The following is an 18695-nucleotide window of genomic DNA, read 5'->3' on the forward strand; positions in this document are numbered from 1 at the left end:
GATTGAATAGAGACCCCCAGCACGAACTTCCGTGGTGGATTACGTGCAGACCTCGGGCACACGCTTCCTGGTGGTGCATGTGCAGACAACCAGGTACTCAACTCCGAGTGGATTTGTAATAGACCCTAGGCGCGTGCCTCTGGTGGGATCAGCGTAGAGTAGACCCCATACACACGCCTCTTGGTAGTTTGTGTACTAACCCCATGCACATGTCTGTGCTGTGTTCAGCACAGCACAGACACCAGGCAACCGCTTTCGGGTGGTTTGTGAGGTGCTCACGGGCACCGTATCCTGGAGATTTCTTTACAGACCTCAGACACGCGCCTGCCAAGGAGAGATGGAGAAAGACATAGTCGAACATTGCCAGTTCTGGGAGTGTCCTGGTAGGCGAACAACCCTCCCCAGCCAGCCCTCCTTGCTCACCCACCGTTCTCCACTGGGGCTGGGGAGATGATTGGGAACCCCAGCCAGACCCCTCCCCTTCAATTCAAGAGAGAGGGGCGCGGCGCTCTGCAGACTGTCTGCAGACTCATTCCAGGAGGCAGAGGCCGAGGGCAGAGCGAGCTCCGCGTGCGCACGGAGCAAGCACGCCAGAGAGAGCCAGCGAGCACAACCTGCAGCGCGAGAGCACGAGACTTTTCCCAGTGTGCGGCGCGAGGACCCCCTTGCAAGAGGCAGGCACATAGTGCCCGAGCTACACACGAGAGACCCAGCGAGCCCAACGCGTGGAGCGCGCAGAGGCAAGAGCGGCGTGCCAGTGCACCGCCGTCCCCACGCCGCATTTTGACTGTCTCCGAAAGACGACATTGGTGCTGTCGCCTGGGGGACAGTGGCGATAGAACAGCAATCAATGATTTGCATAACCCCCAACGGGAGCCGGCTTCTCAGCATGGGGTGCTTCGGTGTCCATGCTTTGTAGTGGTACTGAGCTCGCGGACCGGTGGCTTCACCCTGCGGTCGCGGACATGGGAACCGTCTCTTCATACTGACAGCTGCTGAGACGCGCGGCTGCACCGTCAAACAGAGCACTGCTACTGAACACTGCTGACCCCCTCCAGTTACAAGTAAACCAGCCCTGGCGAGACATGCTGGTATTGTCCCAATAAAAGTGTAGCAGCCCCTTGAGAAGTACTGGTACTGTCCCCTTGCAATATAGCAGCCTGGTGAGACGTGCTGGTACTGCCCCAATAAAGCTATAGTCACGCTGAAGACCAGGGCTGGTACTGTCCTATTCAAAGTATATCAACCCTGATGAGAAATGCTGATACTGTGCCCTTAAAATATAGTAGCCTGGTGAGAAGTGATGGTACTGTCCTAACAAAAGAATTGCGTGCTGATGGGAAGTGGTGATAATGTTGCGTTCAATGTACAGGAGCCCAGATTTTTTTTAAAAAAGTTGCTACTGTCCTATTAAAATCAGCACATGAAAAGTCCTGGCACCGCCTCATTAAAGTATAGTCATCTGATGAGAAGTACTGGTACTGTCCCACTACTGCCACTTTAAAGTATAGCAGGGCTGATGAGAAGTGCTGGTCCATTAAAATAAAGCAGCCTGATAAAAACTGCAGGAAGTGCCCTTTCTAAATATAACAACGCTGGTGAGAAGGGCTGGTACTGTCCCGTTACGAGTACAGCAGTTCTCGTTTGAAGTGCGAATACCATCCATTTACAACTATAGCATCACTGCTGAGAAGTGCTACCGCTATTCTATTAAAAACAAAGCTGTAGTAATTTGAAGTGCTTACACTGTCCCATTCAAAGTGCATCAACCCTATTGAAGTGATGGTGCTGTCACCTAAAAGTATAGCTGCTCGGATGAGAAGGGCCGGTCCCATGTGCAGCATCCCTTCCCTGAAGTGCTAATAACATCCCATTAAAAGTACAGCATTCAGGCAGCTATCGCATTAAAATCATAGCAGACCCGATAAAAAGTGCCAGTGCTATCAGATTCAAGTACAGCAACTCTAGCGCCGAGAAGTGCAAATACGGCGCCAATAAAAGTACAGCAGCCCTACTCCGAAGGGTAGTCACTGTCCAATCAAAAGGACAGCGTCCCCGCTAAAAGTGTTGGTAATGTTCACAATAAACTATCTACTGAGAAGTAAAGATACTGAAAGATACTCTGCCATTAAAAATTCAGCAGCCCGGTATTGGGATTCTAGTGCTGACTCATTGACCGTGCTGAGAAGCGCCACACTGTACTATTAAATATGCATCAGCATTCTGAGAAGTAGCAACCGGTACTGTACCATTAAAAGTCCATCAGCCCTGCTGAAGTTCCTGTACCTCGTGATAAAGGTACAGCAGCCCGGCTGGCACTACTGCTTCCTGTAAAGGGCCACTTCGGGAAAGCGGGCAGTGCCCGCCGATTTAAGCCCAGTTCGAGTTGCTGAGGCTCTTATACCTAGGGTGAAGTGCCCGCAGAGGAGGGGCTGTCACACACGCAGCGAGACAGCTCACCGGAGCAGGATCATTTGAGTGGGAGTCCCCTCCCAGTCTCCAAGGACCACCCTCGCGCACAGCGATGATCAGGAGGCAGGTGGGAGGGATGGAGCTGTCACACTACCCTCCCGATTCTAGCCCCATGTAGTGTGCGTAGTGGAACTGTTGGCGCTGGACTCTCGGAACTGGACTCTAAGCGCTCGACTTCTGGTGCATGCTCATTGTAACTTGACTCTCGAAGTTTAGCTCCTCGTAGTCAACTCTTGGCACATAACTCTTTGCACTCTGGGAGTTCGATTCATCTTGCCAACTCTCGGCGATCTACTTTTCGGGACATGGCTTTTGGCGCTTGACTCTTGGCGCTCGACTTTCGGCTGTCAACTGGTAGAACTCTACTCGTGTCGCGCGCATCTTGCTGCGCCGCCTGGCTCTCTCGTGTCTTGGCGCTTGGCTGCCGGAGCTGTTCTCTCTGGACGTGGTCCTTGGTGCTCGACCAATCGGCACACTGCCGTTGGTGCCCGACTATCAGCTTGACCTGGACGTTGTGGTCGCCCTGTGGGCTTATGGCTGATCACGCGGACGAGTGGCCCCTTGAGGGGTCTGCCTGAGCATTCCTCGTCCACTGACCTCCTGGCTACCACCTTCCAGTGACGTGAAGACCCTTGTCTGCAAGGCAGCGCTCTATGGGTGCACAGGAAGTATCCTAAGGATCGCCCGTTGTCACGCCACCTGGACACCAACTGCAGATTCCTGGAATGATACTGTAGGGTTTGGGGACATTCTCCCGTGGGGTTTGGGCTCCTGGGTCATCCCGCTAGACGTTTGCGAACACCAAACTCTCTTATTCCCGTCTTCAACTACTGCCCCCTCCTCCATTGTACCTGCCCTGGGTGCCAGCCTCCCTGGTGCCAGGACTCGGCTACTAGACGCCGCACCGTACTCCAGCAGCCGCTCTTGGACTGGTCCAGCGAGGCGCTATGAGGGGCTGGGTGCTGGCCGTGGTGGCGGGGCTCGTGTGGCAGCATTTCGCGCTGGTCCGCGTGGCGGCCAAGAAGGAGCGAAAGAAAGGGAAGGAGCAGAACCAGTACCTGCTGCCGCTCAACACCACCGTGTCCAACAGCGAGGAGTTCCACGGGCAGCCCAAGGTAAGGGGCGAAGGCAGGCGCTGCTGGGGCAGCGCGTACGGAGATTCACACGCACACGTGCACACACGTCATTCACACACACACGAGCACACAAGCCATTCACACACACACGTGCACACAATCAATTCACACACACTGCCGGGAGGGCTGCATGGTGGGTATTCACAGGAGTCCAACACCCGTGTACATAGAATACATGCATGCCGCGAGGTATGCATGGAAAATACTTTACATGTGTACAATATCCATTCAGGCATACAGAACATTCATGTCACGCGGACTGCGTGGTGCGTCTTCACATTCGCATACAGGGCCAGCTGTAGCGCTGGGGGCGCCCGGGTGCGACGATCTTCTTTGGCACCCACCCCAAGACCTCCTTCCCCACAGATTCCCTCTCAACCACCCTTCAACGGCGCCCCATATCTCTCCATCGCCACTCTCTCACGCATTACATTTGTTTTCTAGCGCTACTTACACTAGTGCAGGGTGTCAAAGCACTTCAGGTCACACACATACATAAAGATACAATGAATCATAGTGTGTATATCAGTCTATTGGGAATGTTACATAAAACAATGAGGATAACAAGGTGTAGGAATCATGTCGTCCGTACTAGCAGGCAGTATATTTTAAGAGTGCTTGGTCTGCAGAAGCACAAACTCAGGATTTAAAACAAACGTACCATAGTGGCTGGCTTTGCTATTAAGAATGTTTTTTCTTCTCAAATGAACCCTTTTAAACAACATTAGGACAATGGAAGACTTGGGGGGGAAAACAACGTTCTAACCTGTACCTTGCAGTTTGCATGCAGCTCTGTGATGACAGTTCATAGGTCACTGTGCTATATTAGGATTATAATTTATGAACTGCAAGTAACACAAGGATCTCTGTGACATAAAAGCAATAACCCACTGAGCTATCCGCATAAAGTACAGCTCTGTGATCTGCATGGTACACGTTCTTCGCAGTAGGCATATTAACCCTCTGCGCTACTTTATGATGAGTCAAAACGTCCACTAGACATAACTCCATCTCTCTTCAACAGGAACATTATTCTCCAGAGTTATCTTGGCATTTTTTAATTGTTGCCTGAAAAATGCTGGACACACCAGGAACTTTGCAGTAGGTGCTTTTAAAACAATAATTTAATTCTGTGCAGTGAAGCTGCCTCCAGCCCGAGCTGCGTTGCCGGGTTGGAGACACAGGCTGCCAGTCTCACTGGGAGCGCACATTCAGAAGACTGAGGCCAATCCTGACACTGCTCTCATGACATAAGAGCAGAGTCTGGATTGGCCGCAGTGGAGTCTGGGAGCTCGCGCCTCCGAGGAGAGAAAAATAAGAGCGCAACGCGGGCGGCTGAGGGTATGTTTTTTTTAAATTAATTGTTTTATTTTGTCATTTCGCGCCCCCTTTCGCCCTGCCCCATCCACTCTTCCAGAACACCAGCCACTACTGCAGGTGTGGCTGCACTGTTTACACCGCCATAGAGCCGGCTCTGGCACACAATATATATTCACACATACAGAACATACACTGAGAGCAGCAACATGTATACTCACACGTGCACAATATTAGTCACATGTATAGAACATGCAATGAGGGCTCTGTGGTAAGTGCTCATGTGTGTTCAATATCTGTTTGCATATTTAGAACATACTCCAAGGGCTGTGTTGTGTGTAATTATGTACAATATCCACCAATTGTGTTGTAATTGAATCTGTCGAGCGCTAAGTCCCCCTGATGAGGTGCTGAAGGGCTTTATGTGGGCAGCACACTTTCCCGGATCCCTCATAAGGAAACAATCCCATGCATTTTCTCGAGGTAGGTGGGGTCTTTTGGTGGGAAGGGGGTTGGTGTGGATGTCTGCAAATGTTGGGCCACATTAATAGGTGAGCTACATGACACTGGACATTGTTAGGTCGTAGGGGTGTGACTTTTAAACTCGCGGTTGTGATCTTTTAAATGAGATGACGGCCATTTGCAGAAATACAATAATAGGGATTAAGGCAAACATGCGTGTGATTTAGAGTAAGCTGGGCTCAGAGGGAGGAGGAATGCAGAGGATGGAATGGAAGTAGAGGGTCATTTGAAGGAAAAGGAGAGGCAGCAGTTGGAAGTTTTAAGTCAAGGTCAACATCATGGGAATACAGAGGAGGCTTTTCAGAGATTTCATGCACTCTGAGGATGCAAAACTGTAGAAAGAAACATTATTTGCATAAGCTATAGAATCAGACAAACAAACTATCACCTGAAAGAGTACCGTTGGACCCCCCCTTTAGCAAGAACAGCGGATGAGCTCAAGGGCTGGAAGCGTAAAGTAAAGGCCAGACAAAAACACAGTGCACTATCAAGAGGCTTAAAGCAAACACTGAAATGGAGATTCTGCAAATGCTGAAGGGGATGTCTTCTGATGTTGACCCTTAAAGTTTGCTCATAGTAAAATATAAAGCATACACTGAAAGTTCTGAGACATACTCACATACGCACAGTATTTAGTTACATGTTTGGAGTTTACACTCTCAGCTCTGGGCATAACTCACAGGCATAAAATAACTATTTATATCAATGCAACATCTTCTGTGGACTCTATGACGTGCACTCACGTGCTTATATCCCTCCACCCATAGAAAACATACATTGAAGGGTTTGTGCTGTGTACTCACATGATTACAATATCTTTCACATATTTAGAACATACACCCAAAGATGATCGCACATAGAAAACGCACACTGAGGGCGAATTTGTTCCTACTTTGAATTGGGCATAATCTACATGAGTATAATACATACTCATGGGTGTACAGGTTATAAGCGCCTGTGCAAACGTTCTGTTCACATACAGAAAACATGGACAGAATTTGTTCTGTAGTGTGTGCTCTATATATAAGAATAATGTGAACACATTGTTCTTATATTTAGAACACACTCAGAATGCTTCACGCCGCACACATGTACATCATCTATTCACATCTCTTAAACAAACACTGTGGTGTGTACTGAATTGTCAGTATCTAATCCCATATCTAGAACATACACCCGGGCTGTGTGAGCCTTACCTACAGGTGTACAACATTCATTCCCATACGAAGAATTACTGGTGGTTATGTGGTGAGTATACACATGTGCACACTACATACTCGTTTATATAAAACATGCTATGTGTACAAAGTCTGTTTCATATATAAACAGAGGTGTGTGGTATCACAAGTACATATCTTCTCACACACACACACACACACACACACACACACACACACACACACACACACACACACACACACACACACACACACACACACACACACACACACACACACACACACACACACACACACACACACACACATATCTCCTACACTGAATCTGAATAGAGTTGCCCGTTGTATCATCTCAAATGAGCATAATATAGTCACATAAACATACCCTAAAAACTGTATGATGTGTATTCAAATTAGAGGCGGGCAAGGCACTGAAAGCTCGAGTCTGACGCCTGGCTCTGGCTCAGCTCCAGGCCCTGTTGGAGCCTCTAGTCCATAACGAGCTGAGCCTTCATGTGGGATCTGCCTGCTGCTCTCTCTCTACCTAGGTTGTGTTGTTGAGTACAGAGCTACCAACTTTGGAACTGGGGAAACCAGTTCAAATCTCAGTGTCGGCTCAACATCCTTTGATTCTGTGCAAATCACTTAATTTCCAAGTGACTTAATACAAAAACGAATGTGACCTTATGTAATGTAACTGGTGTCCATGTAAAGCGCTGCAATACCTTGAAACTAGAAAACCTGGATAAATCACGGCTTCCCCCTTACATTGTGTGATCTTAGGCAAATATTTTATTTCACCAAAACTCCTTTTTCTTGATATTCACTTATGAAAGCATTTTCAAATATGTGAGCTCAGAATACCAGTTATACAGAAACCCATTGTGTTTAAGAGATTATAATTTGCTCTAGAACAATCTGATGGACATAAAGGGTTCACATGACTACTGTCTTCCCTCTTGGTTTGCCAATGGCACTTTTCCCGTTGTAGGCATGGGGGTACGAATGGTTCTTTGTTCATGTTAAAAAACTTTTAAGAAGCTCTTTACAGCGCTGTGCTATACCGTGGCGTATTATTGGCAAATGTTACATGTTACAGAAATACACTTTTTTAATTTTTGTAGTGATTTTATCCTATTTTATGTTATGTTTCTTATCTGATTTACATGGCAAACATTTTCAGGGCTCGAGTACGAACTGTAGGAGCCAAGGCAGACCCTTGGCTCAGCTCTGGCTAGGCTCTCCCTGTTAATTTCTTGGCTTGCCCACCTTTAATTCAAATGTGTAAATTACATATGTGAAAACGTAGCAAATTTACTGGTACTCAATGCATATTTACTCATATATGAAGCATATAGTCATATCTAGGTTGTTTGCACTCTTTTGCACGCAATGTTCATGTGTTTGTGGAAAGTTATACTAATACCCATGCAGAGTATACTCTTATGTGTGGAATGTCTGTACATCCACCTCCTGCTACACCAGTGGTGTCTGGCACGGATCGGAGGTGGCAGGGCGGAGGTCATAGGGTGAGGGGCGAGGAGGAGAAAGGGGGCAAAGTAAAGTAAAAAGAGAAAACTTACCTTACCTCCTCGCCGCTCTTTGTCGTCCCTCGCTGTTGTCCCTCTGCTCCGTAGGAACCAGGAAGCACACCCAGGCTCCCCTGACCGATCACAATGCTTCAATGCAACGTTGTGATTAGTAAGCACTGAGGCTCCCCTGACAAATCACGATGCTGCATTGCAGCGTTGAGATTGGTCTGAGCGCCGTAATTCGGCGCTCAGCCAGGGAATGGGGGCGTGGGCATGTTCTCCACACGGGCTGTAATGCAAAGTGCGCATGACTGTTTGGCTGGCTCGAGAGGGCTGGCCAAACAGTCATTGTGCACTTAGGAGGGTGCCACTACTCCTCCCCTGCTCCGAGAGCAGAGCAAACCCGCCCCACCTGCCAAGCAGCAACAGGAACAAATAAAATGATAATAACAACCATTTATTATCATTTTATTTTTCCTTTATTTCCATTGCCGAAAGCAGTGGGGCGACGCACCTCCGCCTTAGCGGAGGAGCCGCCACTGTGCTACACTGTGATCAGTGGAGCTCTTAAAGTCATATACAATAACTATACAGATATATACAGCATGTTCAGTGTTGTGAGGTATGTACTTATATGTACATAATGCATGAGTACGTGTATAACTTCCCTACCCAAAAATGTTGGTACATGCTTTATGCCTACAGATGGGTGCGGTATTTACTGTGATATGTGCAGCATACATGAATGCACACAACATATATTGAGATAGGCACAGCATGCTAACTGGCATCTCTGCACTGTGGTGTGTACAGCATGGATAAAGATGTGCATACATATGTACTGTGATGTGCAGATCATGTTTTTTGACATGTGGAGTTTGTAATGTGATCTGCGAAACAAGTTTAAGGATTTCTGTATGCGCTTTTACATGTTCCTAGCTTTTCTCCATGTGTGCTTTATATGCACCTATGTCTACAGGGTATTCTCAGGTGTGTACATTATATACTCAAATCTTTAACGGGAAATTGCAGCTATGTGATGTGTGTGTTCAGCACTGGTCCAGATATGTGTATGTATTGTGATATATACAGTTTGGGTGCATATAGCCAGGACTAATGTAATCATGCGGCATGAAATGGCCAAATTATGTGGCAGGTTTGAGTAAATTATGCAGCAAGAAAAGGCAAATTATGCAACATAATGCGGCACATTTTGAAATAGTATTAACTCATTATTTAGTCATTTTTAAACTTGGTAACACTGTCTGGGCATTGGTTGCACCTCATAAGTACCAGTTTACAGTGCTTAATTTGAGCCAGTGCTTTCCGGTGCTCAGCGGTACTTAATTAGTTTCCGGTGCTCGGGACCGGCACCTAATTGTCAACACCATACTTGAAACAGTCCACTACATGGTGACGCTGCTCTTTTAATAGAGAGATGAGCAGAACAACGGTAGGTTAAGACTACAATATACATTAAAATGGCTAATACCTGCCTCCCCAGCCACTCCTTTAGCTTTGGGGACCTGGAATAATCTGAACTATTGCATTTACATGCAAGAGAGATGGTTAGTATTTGTTTTGGTAGCGATGACAAGGGCGATGGGTGGTGCAAGCTGCAGTGGCCTCCTGGTCAGAGCCCTGGCACTTACTATTTTACAAATTAAGCACTGAAAGATTAACACCCAAATATAGCAATAAGCAAGAAAAAGGTGACCAGTCCAGTTTTGTAGTGGCCCTTCAAGCATGCCGCAATACTTGTGGCTGCATTTTAGTAACCTTTGAACCATTTGAGCTAGAAACACTTTTTCTTTGTTAAAATCTTCAGATTATGCAGCAGATGATGGATTATGTGGTAATGCTGCAAATCTATAATTATGCTAAAATTGCTGTGACCTCACAATCGCATAATTCTGGTGGCCCTGAAGTTGTGTGCGTTTGTGGGACCTGTGATGTGTACTGCATGTGTAAAGCCATGTGTATGCACTGTGTTGTGTACATTATGTGTACAGAGAGGTGTATGCGCTGTGATAAGTACATATTGCATACAGATATGTAATGTGATGAATAAAGTATGAGTACAGCTAGGTGCATGTGCAGTGATGTGTACAGCATATGTGCACATAGGTATGTACAGCACTGACTGGCACAAAAAGAAATGGAACAAGGCAGCACAATGCTGCAGCTTGCAACAGCACATTGGAGCTGTTTTACTCCATCTCCTTTTGAGGCAGCCTCTGCAGTTTTATGACAGTAAAAGTCAGTACTCGCATTTTGTCTACCCAGTCAAAATATGGACATTTTCATTTGCTTCCACTAACCAGCACTTATTGCTACAAAGAGAAAGGGTGCAAAGTAGTAGGGGTGGGTGTAACTTGCATAATGTTATGTAGCGTAAATACACAGAATTACTACACACTCATCTGAGATACTGTGTAATTAAGTAAGAAGAGCAATTTGGCCTTTAGCGCTATTTTCTTAGCACAGAAATCCCCCTTTGCATCCAAAATGGGCCAAAGAATGTGTTTTTACTAAGAAATAACTCTAAATGCAACATACCATGAAGAGCTGCACAATTCCCTTCCCCCCCCCCAATGTTCTCATGGCATTTAGCCGAATTACTGAAATTATTCTGATGACTCTGGTGTAATTAACATTACTCTCAGGCCTACAAAATACCACATCACTACAACATAAACTATGGTGCTACCTGCAAAGCGGTACCTGAGACTGAAAAAGCTTCACCAAGGCAGTTCAGGTAATTCCACTCTAGTAGTACTTTTTCGCATGTGGAATCCAAGTGAATCCCCTGGGAGTCTGGGGAGGCAAATCTACCTGAAAAGGAGGAGTACAAATGTACGACTGGTCCCTAAATATAGGCAGGCCCTAGGCTTTGTAGCATTCTGTTTTCACCAGGTTGCTGAAGGTCTGAGTGGAAGTGACACAGTCACATGCTAGGCCATTGGTAACTCTGCTGTGGTGTTAGTGCCTGGGCACCCTTTCTCTGACCTTGTTATGCTATATACCCTTAGTAGTGTTAGTATATTATCATTTTTGCCTTGGTGTTAGTGTTTTAACCCTGGCTCTCTCTGACCTTGGTATGTTGTAAAATTCACTTGGGCGTTAGTATATTAAAACCCTCTCTGTGCTGTTATCATATTATAAACCCTGCTGTGGTGTTATTATTTTGCAATCCTTGATTTCTCTGACCATAGTATGTTGTAACTGTGAACCCTATTATGATGTTAGTATATTATGAGCCCCACTGTGGTGTTAGTGTATTATAAACACTTCTGTGGTGGTAGTATATTATAAACTCGTTTGTGGTGTTCCAGCTTTGTATTCCATGCTATGTTGTAAACCCTAATGTGATGTTAGTATATTATAAACCCTGCTGTGGTGTTAGCACATTAAGGACCCTGCTGTGGTGTTGGCGCTTTGTAACCATTGCTCTACTCTTAGTATGTTGTCAACCCTGCTCTACACAGCATATTAAATGCCTTGCTGTGGTGTTAGTACAATATGAACCCTGCTGTGGTGTTAGTATATAATACACTCTGCTGTTGCGTTGGTGCTTTTAAACCCTTGCACTGACCTTGGTATGTTGTAAACACTGCTCTTCACCGCAGCAGACTATATCATACACTCCGCTGGGGTGTTGGTAGTTTGCAACCTTGCTTTTGGCCTTGGTATGTTTGTTGTGGTGTTAGTCCACTGTAAGCCGTGCTGAATTGTCAGGCCACCGTAAAGTTTTTTGTGGTGTTATTTTTGCAAAGCATTGTTGCCCACGTGCAGATGTGGATGTTATTAAGCCCTGCTATGGTGTTTGTACATTATAAACTCTGTTGTAGTGTTAGCATATTGTACGCTCTGCTTTGTTGTTAGCTCACTGTAGACCTTGGCAGCCAGTCCATTCTAAGCCCAGCTGAGGCGTTAGTTAGTTTACTGTAAACCTTCCTGTGATGTTAGTACATTGTAAACTGTGTTGTGAGGTCCTACTGTTGTGTTAGGGTAGTATATGTGTAGCAGAAACTCTGATGCAATGTTAAACACCCCAAAGAAAACATAAGCAAGAACATATGGCATACATCTAACACTACCTACAGATTCTTTTAGACAGTTGTCAGTTCGCTCCCAAAAGCAATCACAGCAGATCACATTTGACTGCACATCTTTCTTGCACCCAGCACAGCCCATGTATGTCATATATACGCCACCACATGGCTTCAAACAGCCCTTTTCACTGATATGGATGGGCTTCACAGAAAATGTCTCACAAAAGACACTAAATAGAAGACCTCGAAGCATTAAGCACAGCAAAATTGGCTATCACTGTGCACACAGCACTTCCAAAAATGAAGCTTAACCACTAACAATCAACATAACAACACATTCGACAAAACTCACACCATACATCCCAGACAGTCCAGTCAAGCGCGGTAGTTAGTTATGTTGGTACCCAACACCACTCCTCATCAAAAAATGCCACTCACACATCTCCATACACCAGGTAATAAATGAACATGTCTACCGACCAAGTAGATGTGTTCAAAATTGGTTAAGCACTCCAACCTCAGCCATGAATTACAAAATGAATAAGGCACAGTCGCCTAACAGAGAAATGGAACAGAACACAATACCTGCAGCACTCATCACAAGTAAAATCTGACATAGAAACTTAAGACAATGCTGAAAGTATCTAAGATGCCGAAAGCTCACAATGGCACACGGGGTTGCATGCAAATGTCACTAACATACTATAACATTCTGATCCCGGCTTTGGTTTTAGCACATTGCAAACCCTTATGTGATATTAATATATTTAAACCCTGCTGTGGTAGTAGTTATTTGTAAACCCTGTTGTTGTGTTTCCATTGTTAACCTTCTGTGTAAACCCTGCAGTGGCGTTAATCTAATGTTAACCTTCTGTGTAAACCAAGCTGTTGTGCTAGTCTAATGCAAACCCTATTGGATTACTCCTTTGGTGTCGGGCCTTTGTGAACTATGGTATGGCGCGAGTCCACTGTAAGTCATACTGTGGTGTTAGCCCATTGTGATCCCTACTGTGTAACCACTGAGTTGCTGTTAGTTCTTTGCGAACCCTGTTGTTGTTCTAGCACAATGGAATCCCCCTGTAGAGTTAGCATATTTTAAACCCAGATGTGGTGTTCACAGATTGTGAACCTGGACGTGGCATTAGCCCGTGATAAACCCAGTTGCGGTGTTAATACACTTTAAACCCTGCTGTTGTGTTATATTTCGCCGTATAGTACTGAGATCTCAAGTTGTCTTAATCCAGGTGAAACTAGTTCACGCAGCCCTGTTTTTTTTTCTATCGGTATTTTGGTTCTTGCAGTTCAACATGAAACCTCCATCAAGTGCGGCAGGCTGCATTCTGGGTCATTGAGTCCCCATGAGCTCAACTTGACCCATTTATGAGTAGCTCCTCCCACTGAGTTTCTTAGTTTGCATTGTACCAAGTGTGCCATGTGCCTTAATGCAATTGCAAAAAGAACAATTGATGGACAGAATGCAGAACAATGTCATACATTCAAACCTGTACAGAGATCTGGGATGGATTTAGGCCCAGATCTCTGTACTGGGGTGAATGTATGACATTGTTCTGCATTCTGTCCATCAACTGTTGTTTTTGCATTTGTCACCCCGAGTGGGACGGGTATGCCCAGACGTGGGTCCCATGCTCTCCATGCAACTGGAATCAAGCTATCCGGGCTGAAGAGGGGTGGAACCCCGAAACCGGTCCTAGGATGCTTGTTTCCAGTCCAGAGAGGACCTGGCCTGGCAGTTCGGGCTGGACTGTTCCCATAGGGCACAGGGTCAAGACTGATTTGCATATGGCCGGGTTCAAACTGGAATGGCATGGTGAGCAAAAAAACGATGGATTTAGGCCCAGATCTCTGTACTGGGGTGAATGTATGACATTGTTCTGCATTTTGTCAAGCAACTGTTGTTTTTGCATGTGCCTTAATGCAAGCACGGAAAGTAGACTCCTTGTCCCCAGCGGGATATTAAAATGGAGCCACCATTCTTGTGAGTGGGCCACTTGCACCCTTGGGCCCCATACCACTGCACAGGAGTCACCAATGACAAATACGCCTCTGGAGACAATGAAAAAAGACAAAATGGCCAACTAGATATAGCTGAAATTAGCAAAAACTGAGTTGAAGATGCCATGGTCTGTCCCTTTCCAATGTCCCATCACACCCCAAACAATGGCCTGCATTTATTTAGCCCTGCCTGCCTTCACACATATGATAACGGTCTGCACATGGAGTGTGCAGTGTTTCTTGAACCCACCTATGGGCCCCTTTCAGGATGTCCCGAGTTGCATTGTGTGTGAATTGGTCATGATCAACTGGTTCCAGGAGGTATGGTATGGGCCGCAATGCACATGCTGGGAATCGGGATTAGGGTAGTCAAAGGAATTACACGTTTGGCCTTTTAAAGTACGAGAGGAGGAGACAGACCCCCGACCACCTCCCCCTTTGACTGCATGTCTTTTCTACAGAGTGTGAGAGCGCTCCCTCATTTGCAGTCTTCAGTGACCCCACTAATGAGAGGCCTTTGATCATGTGTGACCTTTGACGGCTTTAGACATGGGCCAGTTACAAGAATGTCTTGACAGGGAGAGGGGGCGGGTTGATGGATGTGGTTCTGAGGAGGGCACGGGCTGAGCCTAGTCGAGCAGTAAATCCCTGGTTTTCATAACAGGACGTTGTCTTTAAAGGACAGTAGGGCCGAGTCGGAGTCGGTAAAGTGTCACGTGCACGGGTTCCTTGTCAAGCAAGCTTATATAGATGTTGCCCTGCTGCTGCCTGTGCTGTGCCTGTTCCGCATGAAGGAATCATGTATTGCCTCTGCGTGTGTCATACCTTTTGTGTGAGTGAGGGAGGCTTGCGCTGGTACTTTCTGGCCTAAGTACCTGTTCTATGTGAAGGAAAGGCATACTGCTGGTTCCTGTACTCTGCCTGTTCTGTCCCAGAGATGCACACACTGTACATTGCTTCTCCCTATCCTGTACTTTCTAGTGAAGGAAACATATGATAGGTTGCCTCTTTTTTAATCAAGAATGATTGCATTACTGTGACATTTGCTGTACCTGTTGTGCCTGTGAGGGAAGCTTGCAGTGCTTCTTCCTGTACCGAGTAATGCTTACATTGTTTCTTCCCATACAGAAGCATGCACTGATTGTGCTTGTGCGTGGCGTTCTGGTTCTGTGTATCAGAAAAAGCTAGATATGTGACTGCTCCTGACCTTTTTGCACCTGGTCCCTGTTTGTAACTTAAGCTTGCACAGATATGGTCTCTGTGCTTTACACCGAGACGTTTTAAGGCATGGGCAAAGTGGGCTCTGGCTCAGGGCCCCACCTTTTAAGGGGCCCCTCCTTAGGCTTTTTGTGACAATCCTAGACTGTATGAGTTTACAAATGCCTATTTTGTTTACTTACTTTTTTTTGCCAGGCTGGGCAGCCATTCTGGTCCTTAGCTGAGGGATAGTGAGTGGTAAAAAAAAATGCATATGCAGTTTTGTTTAGATTCATCATGCATTTAATATTTTAAGTTCATAGGGCCAGCCCAACTGCACAGGCCTTTGCCTTTATGCAGTATGTTCCAATTATTGTGCACTCCTTCTGTCACTGTATCCTTCTTGTGGAGCTACTGCCGGACTGGCATGATCACTAGCTAGTGCCATTGGGTTTCGATTACCAGTCCCACATAGCAGAGGCAGGGCAGTAAAACAAAAGCACCCTTCAGAACCATGTCCCTGAATGGTGATGATAGAAACCACACCACACATTGTGGATAGAAGGCTTGGTCAGACTACTAGTCTTTCTGCTTTGGTGGCTCAGTCCAGTTGGAAAGTACTTGCTCCGAGGTAGGGCCACAGTGTAGGCCACGAGAGTAGGGCACATGTCAATTTGAAATGCAGAGCAGCATTATATACCCCCTTCTTCACTGCACCATCCTTGTGAAACCACTGATGGGCCAGTGCAATCACAGCATAGTCCCTAGTGACTCAAGATCCCTGTTCCTCTCACTGCAGGGACTGGAGTGCAAGAAACGAAAATGCATCCTTTGTATGCACAGGCCCAAAACATGAGACACCAATCCACTGCCCCACATGCAAAGGCTTGCTCATGTCACTAGTCTTTCTGCTTCTCCGGTGCTGGCCAGCCAGAGAAACTGCTGGTTGTTGGGTTGTGCCTAGATGGAGATTGTCTTAGGAAGAGGGTTGCTAGTGATTCCACCATAGTTGCACTGGGCGGGAATGAGCTGAAATGTATTCCAAATTTAAAGTTGTGAGCAGTGGGCCCCACATTTTTTTGGCCTGGGGCCCCCAAAATCCTTAAGATGTCCCTGCCATCTATGGCCCGATTCAGAGAGATTCTGGGCAGCTGCAGATACCAATACTGGACTGAGTCTCTGCATAGAACTCTTACAATTATGAGTTAGTCTCTAGGAATGGGGAATAAGTGTGCAGACCTGAAAGTACCGTTGGAAATCTGCACAGTATTCCCAATTCTGGTGGGATTTAACACAGACATTTAACATCTGCTCTCTACAGTTGGTAAATGTCTACAAACACTCCTTTGTAGCTCGCAGTCAAGAGTATGGGAGGATGTTGCCTTACATGGGGAGCATAATGCTCCCCACTGCCTTGACAGAAAGTTCCGCGGGGCTGGGAGATGGGTCTGGTCTACAATGCAGCATTTCCACAAAGTGTGATTGCATATCCTGGATTTTCCAGCAGGGAAAATTAGGTCTGATGTTCCTGCACCCGGAAAAATCTGAGTCCCATAACATCACGCCACTGACAATTATGTGGAGTGGAATTCTACGCAGAAATTCCTCTCCACACAACTATGCAAGTTAGGCCTATCTACTTGAGCAAAACTTGCATGATTGCTCCTTGTGTTTAACTGTCGTACCTGTGTGAATGACTCGGGCACTGTTGCTGCCTGAGCTGTACTTGCTGTATGTGAGAGGGAACCTTGCAGTGCTGCTGCAGTGCTGCCTGTGCACTGCCTGGCTGTCCTGTGACTGATGGTGGCTTCCACCGCTGCTGCCAGCAACGTGCTGTTTGTGGGTTTGTGTGAAATGTGTTTGCTCTGTAGTGACTCAAACTGTATCCGTTCAATGTAACTGTGAAGGACACTTGGACGGGTTGGACTCTGATGCACCTGCCATCTGTGCACGATGAAGGCTGTCAGCTGCTGCCTACTGCGCATCTTATATCTGTGCAGGAAACCCCTGCACTACTGTTACTTCTTTTGTGCTTGTTACTGTGTTGTGAGAGGGAATCTTGCACTACTGGTGCTCATGTGTGAAAGGAAGGCTTCTCAGCCGTGGGCTATGCCATACATTCCCACAGCCGGCCGTGCCATACATTCCCACAGCCGGCCGGTCGCCTTGGCAGGCTTGATTTGCGGCTTGGTTTTCAATAACGCTGTGCTCTGCCAGATGCTCGCGTGGGCGCACGTGCGTGTATTTGAGCGCGCGCGCGCTCGCGCGCACCGCTCCTAGCGTCGTGGTGGCAGCGGGGAGTTAACAACATTTTTGTGGTAAGTGGAGTTTCAGTTTCTCACGTCTCACCGACAGATTTACAGGCTGTGTTTAGAACTGTCTAGACAATTTTCACACCCAGCACTTGCCGTTTATAATGATTTTGGGAGAAAGTTGCTTGGGGCTGCTATTGTGCCAGTGGCACACTGCACTGTTGAGAGAAGCAGGGGTGCCTCGTGGGACTGAGCATCTGACTTAGGCGTTCACTTTCAAGGGAGTCCTTCATGATTTCCAGTATGTTAATCCCACGCAGCAAAAAGTCTTTGCAAGTGGCTGTGGGCTGGGGACGAGCTCTCAACCTTTTAATTAAATATAGGGATCACCCATGGCTGTGTCCCGTGGAGTGCAGTATCTCACAAAATCCACGCGAGATTTGACAATGTTAATCAATCGTGATTTGCAGCACTGCCCTCAGTACCATAATTGAGGGACGTTTTGGGCATTTATATGTGTTCCGGTGTTTCTGTGGACCTGTCCTGCACATACCAGGCGCAGTAATTTTGGGACCAGGAACCCCCGTACCCAAACCCGACAGAGGAGGTGCTGGGGCTGTGTCCGGGCCACCTCTTGTAGTTCTCTTCCTGTAGTGGTGGGTGGGACGGGCATGTGGGGAGCAGAAAATGCTTCTCCCTGCTCTCCCCTCTACTCCTGCAACGCCCCCACCTTCTACACATCGAGACAAAAAAGTCACCACATCCATTTCCCACCTGCTCCTGCTGAAACCCTTTCAATAGGAAATACGTGTTGGCATCGTTGATACTTCTAGGTGGTCTCTTCAACTTCATGATCTAGGAAAGGACGCACATGTCCACAGATCCTGTCTGGCTGTCTTGTAAGAGGCTACTGGCATGTGCTTATCACCGGGAGGACTAGGAGCTCAGTTGGAAACCAGAGACTGCTTGAAGATTAAATGTGAACATCTCGGGGCGGGTTCCTTCTCTCTGTCCTTTGCCC

General features: G+C 46.7%; 1 protein-coding gene across 1 annotated transcript in view; it reads left to right on the top strand.

The window, feature by feature from the left end:
* The first annotated feature begins 552 nt into the window (after positions 1–552).
* Positions 553–18695, top strand: part of C1QTNF12 (C1q and TNF related 12) — a 154933-nt gene continuing 136790 nt past the window's right edge. Inside the window, exon 1 of the mRNA XM_085609620.1 lies at positions 553–3587. Within this exon, the coding sequence (XP_085465746.1) occupies positions 3420–3587 (168 nt within the window). The 5' untranslated portion in view covers positions 553–3419. The remainder of the gene's footprint in view (positions 3588–18695) is intronic.

This window comes from Triturus cristatus, chromosome 1_2 (genome assembly GCF_964204655.1).
Source record: "Triturus cristatus chromosome 1_2, aTriCri1.1, whole genome shotgun sequence".
Classification (NCBI taxonomy): Eukaryota; Metazoa; Chordata; class Amphibia; order Caudata; family Salamandridae; genus Triturus; species Triturus cristatus.